The sequence below is a fragment of the Thermobia domestica genome, chromosome 17 (assembly GCF_964235325.1).
Source record: "Thermobia domestica chromosome 17, izTheDome1.hap1.1, whole genome shotgun sequence".
In the NCBI taxonomy this organism is placed as follows: Eukaryota; Metazoa; Arthropoda; class Insecta; order Zygentoma; family Lepismatidae; genus Thermobia; species Thermobia domestica.
In genome coordinates this window covers 120,923,976-120,936,315 of record NC_137470.1, presented here as the reverse complement: position 1 = coordinate 120,936,315, position 12,340 = coordinate 120,923,976, and the positions used below count along the sequence as shown (strand labels likewise).

Genomic DNA, 12,340 nt, shown 5'->3' with positions numbered 1-12,340 from the left:
ACATAGTACCTCCAGAGACAATGGTTCCAGTAGCTGCCTGACACCCCTTTCTGTTTATTTTTTTTTCTTAGTGTACTAGTGCTTTATTTTGTGATACACAAAGAGAATAAATAATAATCATGTCACTCGTTCGTATGAACAGATGACAAAAGATATTTTTTTAAGCCGACGATTAAAACGTTCCACGATTGTGATACAACAAAACGACATAATAATCCAAGAACTTACCTGCTCCTTCAAACAAGAAATAAAGACAGAAACTCTTTTCAAAGTGCAAAAAACAATAAGAAGTAAAAGTGTAATCAAGTATATCACATATGTAGTAAACCTTCGTTCCAAAATAAAATTAGAAAAACATTTTACTTAACAAACAAGGTAAACATACACTACTGGAAAACACGGAAGGCCTTAGCGAAAATAAGACTGTTTCATAAATAAATTTTCTCCTCATGGCCTTCAACTTCCGCAAATATGAAATAACAAATAGAAAACGAAAGTGTTGGTGTTTACCAGAGAGTGACTATAAAAACCCTAACTAATTCCACTAGCGCATCAATCATCATTCAACATCTATTCGTCCAACGTTCACTCAGCGAGTTCTGACTCACTCTGTTCAGAGCTTCAATATGGAGTCTCTGAGTAGCGGTCGTCAGAAAGATGTATAACTAATGTATGGTATTGTATAACAAGTTAAGATTACCCATTAGCAATTCGCATATTTTTGCAGTTACTGTATGCTTTTTCTTTTAGTAATATATTTTGTGCATTTGACTTATAAGTAACTAGCATACATTACCCGCTTCACTGGGTTGAAATAAATAATTTAAATGCACATCTTTGTGTCTCATGTATTTTATTGCCATTTTTCTTACCTTTTTATATTTATATCTTATGATATGAACCATGTATCTTGTCACCAAGTTCCGAAGATCATATAATACAATGTTGTAGATAATAACTTACATTTTATGCTGAACTATGATGTCCCCCTTCCCAATAACGCAAGTTGTATGGCTGAATTTGGATCTATGCTGCATCGTAAGTATCAATGTTCATCTTAGTGACCCCGAAAATTATGGATTCAACACTGATATTGCTCATTTTCGATCATTTTAATGTATGTCACTCCTCCTCATCCCCCAAGTGGCGGGGCTATTTTGGATTTAAACCGGATCGGAAATGTCACTGTTCATCTGAACGATCCCGAAAACTATGGACTAGACACTAATATTTGTCATTTTCGATCATTATTATGTATAGAGCTCCCCCTCCTCTGTGCTGCGGCACACGGCAGCAGAATTGTCATTGTTAATCTCAGCTACTAACAAAACTATGGAGTCACACTAATATTAGTCATTTTCGATAATTTTTAAATGTTTATCCCCCTCCCCTATGTTGTACCCTCCCCCTCCTCAACTATCAGGGCGACCTTTGATTGAAACAACATAAGAAGTGTCACTGTTTCTGTCATCGATCCCGAAAACTATTGATTCAACACTAATATCGGTCATTTTTTATCATTTTTAAATTTCCCTCCCCCTCCTCTAGGTTGCATTGTCAAAGTGAATAGCCTAAAGTAATCCCTGCCTCTAAACTCATGTATGTTGAAAATTTGATCGCTCGGGTGGTTCAAGGGTGATAAAGTCACAAAGGCAGTCATTTTTATTTTATTTTTTTTTACATATATCTCCCCCTTCCCCTCCCTTCCGTTGGCTCGTCAAAGTGAAACGATAAAAAAACACCTCATATATGTTGAAAATTTGATCGAGATTGGTTGGGTGGTTCAAAAGTTATTAGGTTTTATTAGTTTTTATTTATACGTCTCCCTCCTCTCCCCCTCCCCTAGGAGCTACCGTTAAAGTGAAATTACAAATATGTTTCCAGATCCGAACCTCATGTATCTTGAAAATTTGATTGAGATCGGTCGGATAGTTCAAGAGTTATTAAGTTACAAAAATAGTCACTTTCAGTAATATATAAATTGATTTTTATATATCTCCCCCTCCTTCTCCTCCCCTACGTTGCTCCGTCAAATTTAAATCATAAAAACGATCCCAGGCCTGAAACTCATCTATGTTGAAGATTTTATCAAGATCGGTTGAGTGGTTCAGAAGTTATTATATTTTATTTATTTTTATACTCCCTCCCCCTTCCCCAAACCCCTCAGTTCGACCATCAAAGTGAATAGCCTAAAACCAGCCCAGCCTTGAACCTCATCCATGTTACAAATTTGATCGAGATCGGTCGGGTGGTTCAGGAGATTTAGTTACAAACATAGTGATTATCAATTTTATGCCTAAGTATATATAGATTGTTTCTTTTATTCTAAATACTGATCAGTTACATTATGTATTCTTATTATTATTCTTATTCAGTTTCTTTACAATCTGTCTTATCTGAATGAAACGTTATAAATCATTTGGGTACAGTCTCCTTGTGACACGCAATGCAATACACTATAATTATAATCCCACTATACTATCTGTTCCATTACTGTGGTACACTAATACACTTTTACCTATCACACAGTTAAGATTCAATTGTATTTATTTATTTTTTTTAAATATATGTTAATATAAACATGTGAAGGAGACAAGACATAAAATAGACTGAGAAGGCGTAGAAGGGCTAGAAAAGAGGAAGGATTATAAGAAAATGGAAAAAGCAGAATGGATACGGAAGGGAGAACAGGAGGAGTTTATGAACTGGAATGGTGGACTAAATAAACATGATGTATGGAGAAAGGTATTAGATAAAGAAGAGAAGAAAGAAGAGGTAACACAGGTGTATTGAATAGCAGACAGCCAATTAAAAGTTTAAGATTCTGAAAAGTGAAAGTTGTTGAATAACACAAGTGTGCCAATTAAAATTACAAGAAATTCCAAAGATAGAATGAGTGGTATTCATCTTCAAATTTTCTATAACTATTATTCTTACACCTCACGCCGTCAATAAGACAAGATTTTGGGAATTGCGTGTTCCAAGGAGGGATGTTGAGCTTAAAAAGTTTTGCCCCCTTTGCCATATCTCCGAAACTATAAGGTGCAGAACCTTGAGATTTTGTAAAAATGTTCTGCTTGCACCCTACGCTGTGAATGTGACAAGGCTTCAGGAAATGCATATCCTTAGGGGGAATGTGGGGCTTAAATAGATTTTCTGGCGTGTTTGTGTTATTCGACTTGCATTCAACAGCGAAGACAAAGAGGAATATAACGCATAGAGAGGAACAGAAGATAAATATTGTCCGCGGTTACTAAATAATTACGAGGAAGTTGTATTATTATCATTATTATTTAGTTTCCACAACCTTTTAAAACATGTGCAAAAACAGGAACAGGACTGATCAGCACACTTAAGTGGGTGTGATTAAAAAAGTAAATAGACATATCAACATGTCGTTTACAACTTTATTACTTCCTTAAAATCGAGTTACAAAAGTACATAGAGTTAATTGCAAATAATAATACAGAGTTAATTTTAATACATAATCAAATAATACTCTCAGTATACTAAATGCCTTAGAGGAATAGTTTTTCCAAATATTGTTGTCTGTGGTACATATACATGTGTGATCGTAGTGTGTTTTTGTTCTTCACTAGGCGGCCACACACGGAACATGTGAAGGGGCCCCTGTCAACGCCATGCTCGTTTCTGATATGGACGTGCAGATTCTCTTTCCTAGCAAACATCTTAGTACACAACGTACATTGGTAGGCTTTATCGTGGGTTCGTCTGCGCCTTGGTAACACCTCTGAAATGCAAACATAAAGTATACTAAATTTCACAATCTATATATAATTAGTACAATGTTTATTCACCACTATGAGCCGACATTATAATATGATCGTCAGGATATGTAAGTGTATACGTCTGAGAGATGGTCAAAAGTATATGATAAACCTGGTACACGGTCAAATGGAGAGGGTAGTAACTACAGACATTTTAATATTATTTAAAAAAGAAAAAGAAAGAAAGAAAAATATAAATTGACCAATTTAGTACATATGAGGAAATAAACAAGCCCATCAGTGAGATCAAATTATTGCTGTTGCAAGGTATAGTAACAGTTACACAAAGCTCTTACTATCGAGCATCGGTAAAAAATGAAAGGCTTATAATCGTGAAAATTCTAATCTGTTTCCAATGGATTTACACGTTTCATGCCGTTAGGAAAGTTTTCTTTTTTACTTAGTTTGAAGCAACAACAAATCTTTTGATTTTACCTGTATTACTTCTCTCACAAGTCCATTCCTATTATAAGTACAATATTAAAAAAATAGAAAAGATTTTTCTACATTTTCTTCTCTCTTTTTCATACTTCTGCAGTAAGAAACCAGTATAGTATTTCTTCATGTAAAAAAGTAAGTGCTCTGGAGGTATACACCATCAAAATTTCTCAAAAATCATTCATTTTTAATGCTTTGATTAGCACCCTGCCTGTAGGATAGGCTGGAACTCCTGCAGGTATTACTGAAGCCCGAATTTAAGAAAGAATATATGTTAATGAGACCATTGATATTCCAGTACTATTATTTCTGTGTGTTACATTCAAACCGATTACTCAAGGTTTGCTTTTAGCTTCCGCACAGATAGCGGTTTTCTCATAAATTGATTTTAACCAACACTTATAATCACTGATATCAGATGCGGTTACTTGCTTTATCAAACGTTTAGCACAATTTTGGGAAGCGTCTAGCACTTGTGATTAATTATAAGTTCTGTAATTTCACGAATATTGAATACCTGTAATGTCTCCTTAAATTTGTAATTATAACTCGAAAGATTCGATCGCATGATGTGCTGTCTTCTCACACACAAAAAAGAAGAAGAACGAAAAACTAAGAATTTGCAGTATATCATATTGTAATTTGGACGTCTTCCTTACGCTGACTTAACATTAGATCACCTATAATTTATTCCAAATAAAAATCACTGGACAACAGTAGTACAAGCTCTCCCCGCTGATTTAGTGGCTAGCACGCGCGCCTTTGGTGCACAGGGTCCCGGGATCGATTCCCGGCGGGAAAGCGTTGAATGATAGTGGTTCGGATTAGACGTTAAAACTATATGTGCACGTCTCATATAGCCTCGCTGATGAAAGGGAACGCTAATCGATAATCAACCAATCAATTAATCCTTCAACAGTATTGCAAATTTGAGCTGCATAAACAACCTATGTCTTGTGGGACTAGTTAAATTCATTTTGTTACAGCAAGTGTTTTAACAAAATTTTGGTATTGACGTGTCAGGTATTTCTATTCAGAAATAAAAAAAACACACTATTTTGTAACTGAAGAATAGGTCTATCCACATAGATTCTGAAAGCAGAAATAATGAAAATCAATAGAATAGTGACTGACATTATTTTAACAAAAATCAATTTAGACAAAGTTTGGGCTGTTGCAAAAATAGAAGAAATTAGATAATTCCAGTTAATTGTAACAACTGCATCAGAGGAGGAAATTTTAAGAGGGAGTACGCCATTAATCAGCCCATTTCATACGTGAGCTCGGCACTCGCGCTCAATAATTGAACGCGAGCCCAAGTGAGCCCGAGCCCCATGAAATAAGTCAGCGTGAGCCCAAATGAGTGCGAGCTCAATTGAGGGAAGTAAGCCTGAGAGCGAGTGAGTTCGAGCTTAACTGAGGGAAGTGTGCCCGAGCACAAGTAAGCGCGAACCTCAATGAAATAAATTAGCGCGAGCTCAAGTGAATGCGAACCAAACTCAGAGGCCTGAGCGCGAGGCAAATTAAAAGAAATGAGCCTGAGCCCGAGTGAACGCGAGCTCAGTCGAGAGAAGTGAGCGCGAGCCCAATTGAGAGAAATGAACCCGAGCGAATCCAGTGCAAAATGGCCATCTATGGTACCTACCAACCGAGTTTGATCGCAATGGGCCTGGGACAACTGTGTTCTCTCCCTTATAAGTACAACTTAAAAGTTAACTAGCTTCGTTTCTCGTATACCTACAATATTTACCTTCTAAAATAGACACACAATATTTTTCATTATGCATTGAAACAAGTATACATTCAATTTTGATCGTTTCTGAAAGAAACAAGGAAATTATTCAACCATTCATTTTGAATACTAAGACCTAGACCAAGTGTATAATGCAAACTCTGAATCAGATGTGTTCTTATGGAGAAAACGTACCCTAGCATCCCATGCCGAAGACCCGTCTGCAAAACATATATCCACAAGGAAACTTCAAACTATGCATGAAGTTCTGCAAGTCTACTGGGACAAAATTTACTGAGCCCTGCCCTTGCCTACCCTACATGGCTTGAGAATTGACTATTCTTTTTGTAATGTCATTTTATAACTATTTATTTGAATCACAAGCGTAACACTTACATATTTGTCTGTGGCTTCGCTTGTTTGTTTTCACGGTAACACTGCAGTGGCGATTCAATTTAAAATTTAGTTCAAGAATATTCATTCGTTCCCTAAATGATTGCAAAAAGTGACTTAAACGCACTCAGGTAATATTAAATTCATAAATTGTAAAGTACTACAAGTGAAAAACACTAAGAAATGTTTTTAATATTTTACCTTCATAATAATTTGAATATGAGCGTCGAAAACAATGATTCCAAATTCCAGTGTAGATTCCTTAGTCCCTGATACAATATGAGTTACCGATTCTTTACTTAATGTTCTTTTGTTAAATATTTTCTTTCTTCGTGTTTGTTCCTTTCCCTATCTGATAAAGCAACAACGAAACTACTTACATTTTTATTTTTATTTTGGTTAGTTAATCTGAAATTTAGCGTCCCTTTCGGCACCGAGGCTATATAAGACGTGAATTTACAGCTCAACAAAGGATCCAAACCACATCATCTCCTACCATGAATCAAATCTGTCTCTCTTGAGCCGAACGCTCGTGCGCTAACCTAATGGAACGAGGAATTTCTTATGTTAGGCTTGTATGCAGCTGCGTTTACATGAAATTCAATGACATACAACTGTGTTCTGACAGTATGGAGCGAGAAAGATGTCAATTGCTGTTTGAACTTCTGATAAATGGTTGCGCTATTTGACGGCGACGGAGTGTATCACCCTTTTCACTGCCCTGTCGCGACAAAACGCTGTAACTTTGGCGGAGCAGTTTTGAGAAAAAGAGCCGTAAAGTCGTTCAGACCGACTAATTTCCTACTTACATCAAAATTCTCTTTGGTATATTTTCAAAAGTATTTGACTCAGCTCAATGCTGGGCCTGGTGAACATAAGTATCGGTGGGGAAAATTCAAAACTGCTTATAGCGACAAAACAATGTAACTCAAGTTACAGCGTTTTGTCGCGACACGGCAGTTCAGTTCCCTCCTATTGCAATTCGTCATTTTTGTGGCACATCTGTGCCGTTTCACGACACTGGTATTACCTGCGCGTGTCCACTTCATTATTATGTCACTAACTGTGGGACTTTGGGTGGCTCACTATGGCTATGATTTTCCATACTGATATACCAGATACGTGATAGACAATGATGATATCGTCTTTCGAAGTTATTCTGCTCACGTCTGTGCGCTATAGAGGTGCGCGAGTACGTTAACTATATAGCCACAGCGGAGCTCTTTATTTGTGTTTTGTAATCGTGTTTTAAACCAGTTTCTAGTAAGTAATTTGTCTTCTGTGCCAGCTTCAGGAATCTATTTGGACTTCACAATATAAACAGTATATTAGGGCACATGATAAAAAACAATTTTGATTTATAAAGAAAAAAGTATAGAGACAGATATTATAAAACTTGTAATAGTGAGCGAGAGTGAATGGGGACGTCATCAAGGTTATTTTTCCCTGTCATGATGAATACACCTGCTCCAACACAAAGTGTCCTTACGAAGTCAAGAGCACGTGACTCGTTAAACTCAGAGATTTCATTTCATTTTTTCGTCTTTCGGAAATTGAAGAGCTCTTCTGTTTCATCGTCAATAAACTTAATGTATAAAGATTTAGGTACATAAACAGGTACATATATATAATGATTAAAAAGTACATTTCAAGCTCCTGTTTCTGGTATAAAAAGGCTGTGGATCCTGTAGAATAGTTTTGGTAAGAAAGGAATAAGTCACATATTAGAAACTGTATTGTACGGATATAATGTTCCCTCTGTAGTTTTCAAGAGTCAAAATTACACTTGCGCTACATGGCTAGTGTTTTCGCCTTTTCAGTAGAAGACCCAGTACAAAAACAAGGGAAAAATTAAAAATTACATGGTTGCTTCGCATCTTGAGATGTGAAATTCCCTGACTTTTTCAGATGTTCCAGGTCCAATGCGTAAAATTTCCAGGTAGCGCTATTAAGGAGAAAAATGTTATTTATAACACTGCAGCATTCTAATTATACATTTTAATTATACAGAATGGGCATCATTTTTATATCAAATGCCTAAAATTACATTTTGTGTGAACACTTTGATGTGAAAATGTTCATGTGATATAAGAAGCAACTTTCCTTTTTCCTTGTTCCAACGGTTCTCTTGGCAACCCATATAACTGTTTAACACAGAATATTGTTTTGAAAAGTTTTATGATTTTACTATCACACGTAAAATATTAATTTTGTATATGTCATTAAGAAACGGAACCAATTTATATCTCCACAAGTACTTCCCTGCAGCACACACTAAACTGTGCAACACTAATAACATACGCACACATTCACACAAACACAAAAAATGGACATTAATGTTTAAGATTTTTGTAGTGTGCGAATCTTATCTTCAAGTAACAACGTTTCTCTTTCCGCTTCAGCAAGCACTCTTCTTTTCTTCCAAATTCTTCATCAGTTCACTTCCTCGTTTCTCCTTCATTCTAGTTTTTTCATGTTCCTGTCCCTCTTGCTTTTTTCTGCTCAAGCCTTTCGCAGTATCTCGCTTGGGCATTTCTCACATAATGGATCATATTCTTTGTAATGTCTACCTTCTTAACACAAATAGCATTCTTTATTCCTTCCCATATTAATCTCTGTGCCACAAGTGATTCTTGAGATAAATTTTCAAGTAAGCTATCTTTATTTACTGAAAAACTTCTCTCTACAGCAGCTTTATCATGTGAAAGTACCTTTTTAGGAAATGACATGAGTCCTGATTTATAAAATGCAATACCTCTTTTTCCTGAATGTGTCAAGTCGGGTTGCCCTTGAGTAATTATTCGCCTCTTCCAGAAACACTTGATCTGAACATAGAATTTCAAATTCTCTTTCTACTCGATCAGCGAACATTCCAGAAATCCACTTGTTTTCGACAATTGTCTCAAGGCAAGAACAAAGTCGTCTCATAGCAATTTCTGGGTTTCTAGATATTACCTTGCGATCAGAATATGACAGACTTGTGGTGGACTGAAATTTCAAAGCAGTCTTTTCAAGAAAGTTTGTGCAAAATGTCTGCAGACATTTCCGATATCTCTGTCTGAAAAAACTATATCTTTCGAGAAAACATTCTCCACTTGTTTAATAGCATCATGAACACCATATCCCAAGTTAACATTTTTCTCAACTAAGCAGTTCTCCGAATCTGTTATATTAATCTTAGCGATATTTGTAGCTATAACCAGTACATCGTGTCTAACGAATCTATTAATTGCAAATGTCATTATGATTGATAGTTCTGAAAACAAAAAAGGAACAATAGGTTGTTCGGTCTGAAATACCCTTAAAAAATGATTCAACTTCAGAAGCAAGCAATCTAAAAACCGCTAATTTTGAACCAATCGTTTTATCTTCTAATTTTTTCTCTTTCCTACTTTCGTAGCTTAAAGATTTTGATTCTTTTTTGATATCTCTTAGCTATTTCAACATACTTAAGTTCTTAATAATTTCTAACGCTCCACAGCAACTTCAGTATTTTCAACCCAACGTATGACACAAAATTCCTTTGGAAATTTTGTTGAACCAGTAAAGGACACACCGTGTAACGTGGGTTCCTGTCACCACGGCATGGCGCGTCCTCAGGTTGCGGATCGAGGAGAAGGCCTCTAGATATAGAGGTTAGCTGCGAATATACTGAATAAGCAGTCGCGGACAGACGACTAGGAGTGGTCCTCCAGCTTGGGGGTTTGGGTAAGGCTAACACCCTCATCCTGTAAAAAAAGGTACTTGTTCAGAAACATTCACAAAAGCCTCGGACAAGGACTGATAACTTGGCACGACATCAGCAAAAGAAAATGGACATGAGATTTGGAACATGGAATATTAGAAGTCTTTATAGGGCAGGCGCGTTAAAATCTGTAACGAGTGAGTTAGAGAAATACAGGATGGACGTAGTAGGAGTTCAGGAAGTTAGGTGGGAAGGAAATGGATCTGAGAATTCCGGAAATTTTACGTTCTTTTACGGGGAAGGAAATAAAAATCACCAGTTAGGAACAGGGTTTTTCGTTCACAAACGAATATTACCAGCAATTAAACGGGTTCAATTTGTTACTGACAGACTTTCTTTTATTACTCTTAAGGGACGGTGGTGTGATATTATTGTTTTAAATGTACATGCCCCAACTGAAGATAAGGGTGACGATATAAAAGATAGTTTTTACGAAGAAGTGGAACGGATATTTGACCAACTCCCGCGATACCATATGAAGATTCTATTAGGGGATTTCAATGCGAAGGTAGGACGAGAGGATATTTTCAAACCGATTATAGGGAACGAAAGTTTGCATAAGGAAAGTAATGACAACGGTGTTAGACTCGTGAACTTTGCAACATCCAAAAACCTAATCGTGAAGAGTACAAAATTCCCACATCGCGACGTTCATAAATACACTTGGACATCACCAGACGGAAAAACACATAATCAAATTGATCACGTTTTAGTAGATAGAAGAAGACAATCTAGCATAATTGACGTCCGGTCGTTTAGAGGGGCTGATTGTGACACTGATCACTACCTGGTAGTAGCGATAATACGGGAGAGATTATCGTTGAATAAAGGTAATATTCAATGTCCGAAAACGGAGAGATTTAATTTAAAGAAATTAGAAGAGAGCCAGGTAAGAGAGGAATACCAGATTGAAGTTTCGAATAGATTCGCGGTTTTAGAAGACTCGGAGAGCACTAGTGTTGAGGATACTTGGATTGAAATTAGAGATAGCATTAAAAGTTCAGCAATAGAAAAATTGGGACACGCGGAAATACGTAGGAACAAACCATGGTTCGACCAAGAATGCATTAAACTAGCAGAGAAGAGAAAACAGGCAAAATTACGGTGGCTACAAAATCCGAATAAAACAACTACACAAAATTTCGCAGATACCAGGCGGGAAACTTCCAAAACTTTTAGAACAAAGAAACGGGATTTTTTGAAAGCTAAAATTAAGGAACTTGAAGATAATAGTAAAAATAAAAATATTCGGGACATGTATAAGGGGATCAGCGAATTTAAGAAAGGCTATCAACCTCGTGCTTATATATTAAAGAAATCTGACGGAACAGTTCTCACCGATACGGATAGCCTCTTAAATAGATGGAAAGATTTCTTTGACGATTTGCTGAACACGCAGCCAAAAACAAATGTGCGTGGAGAAAAGGAGATACACACCGCAGAACCGTATATTCCAGAACCCAATCGAATAGAAGTGGAAGCCGCTATAAAGAAATTGAAGAAACACAAATCTCCGGGTGTAGATGAAATTCCGGCTGAGTTAATTTTAGCTGGAGGCGAAAAATTGTGGAACAAGATACACAAACTCATTCTCCTTATCTGGAACAAGGAAGAATTGCCACAAGAGTGGAAAGAATCAATCATTGTTCCAATTCACAAGAAAGGCGACAAAACTGACTGTAATAATTATCGAGGCATTTCTCTTCTGTCAACATCCTATAAAATCCTTTCAAATATTCTGTTAGCAAGATTGACCCCATACGCAGATGAAATTATTGGAGATTATCAGTGCGGATTTAGACGAAATCGATCAACTATCGACCAAATATTTACCATTCGCCAAATACTCGAAAAGAAGTGGGAATACAATACCCCGGTACATCAACTATTTATTGATTTTAGAAAGGCTTACGACTCGGTTAGGAGAGAAACATTATACAACGTTCTTACAGAACTTGGAATACCGAGAAAGGTAATTAGATTAATTAAGATATGTTTAAGTGAATCCCAAAGTAAAGTCCGGGTAGGAAAATTTTTGTCCACGAGCTTCCACGTCGAAAATGGCCTGAAACAAGGAGATGCGTTGTCGCCATTATTATTTAACTTTGTGCTGGAATACGCCATAAGGAAAATCAAAGATAGCAACCAGGGCCTAGAGTTGAACGGCATTCACCAGGTTATGGCATATGCTGATGATGTAAATTTAATAGGGGATGATAGGAGAACAGTACAAATAAATGCAGA

The 12,340-nt window shown here is 36.5% G+C and overlaps 1 protein-coding gene across 12 annotated transcripts in view; it reads right to left on the bottom strand.

Moving 5' to 3' along the window:
- Window positions 1-3,393: 3,393 nt before the first annotated feature.
- Window positions 3,394-12,340, bottom strand: part of LOC145674313 (uncharacterized) — a 192,517-nt gene continuing 183,570 nt past the window's right edge. For 7 of the 12 annotated variants that reach the window (XR_014128893.1, XM_081744185.1, XM_081744187.1 and 4 more), the window contains one exon: window positions 3,616-3,751. Coding sequence is in view for 4 of the 12 variants with exons in the window: in XM_081744198.1 (XP_081600324.1) it covers window positions 3,519-3,751 (233 nt within the window). In the remaining 8 variants the exon portion in view is untranslated. Of the gene's footprint in view, window positions 3,752-12,340 lie in introns of all 12 variants that reach the window. The other 5 variants (XM_081744190.1, XM_081744191.1, XM_081744184.1 and 2 more) reach the window with 3 other exon arrangements.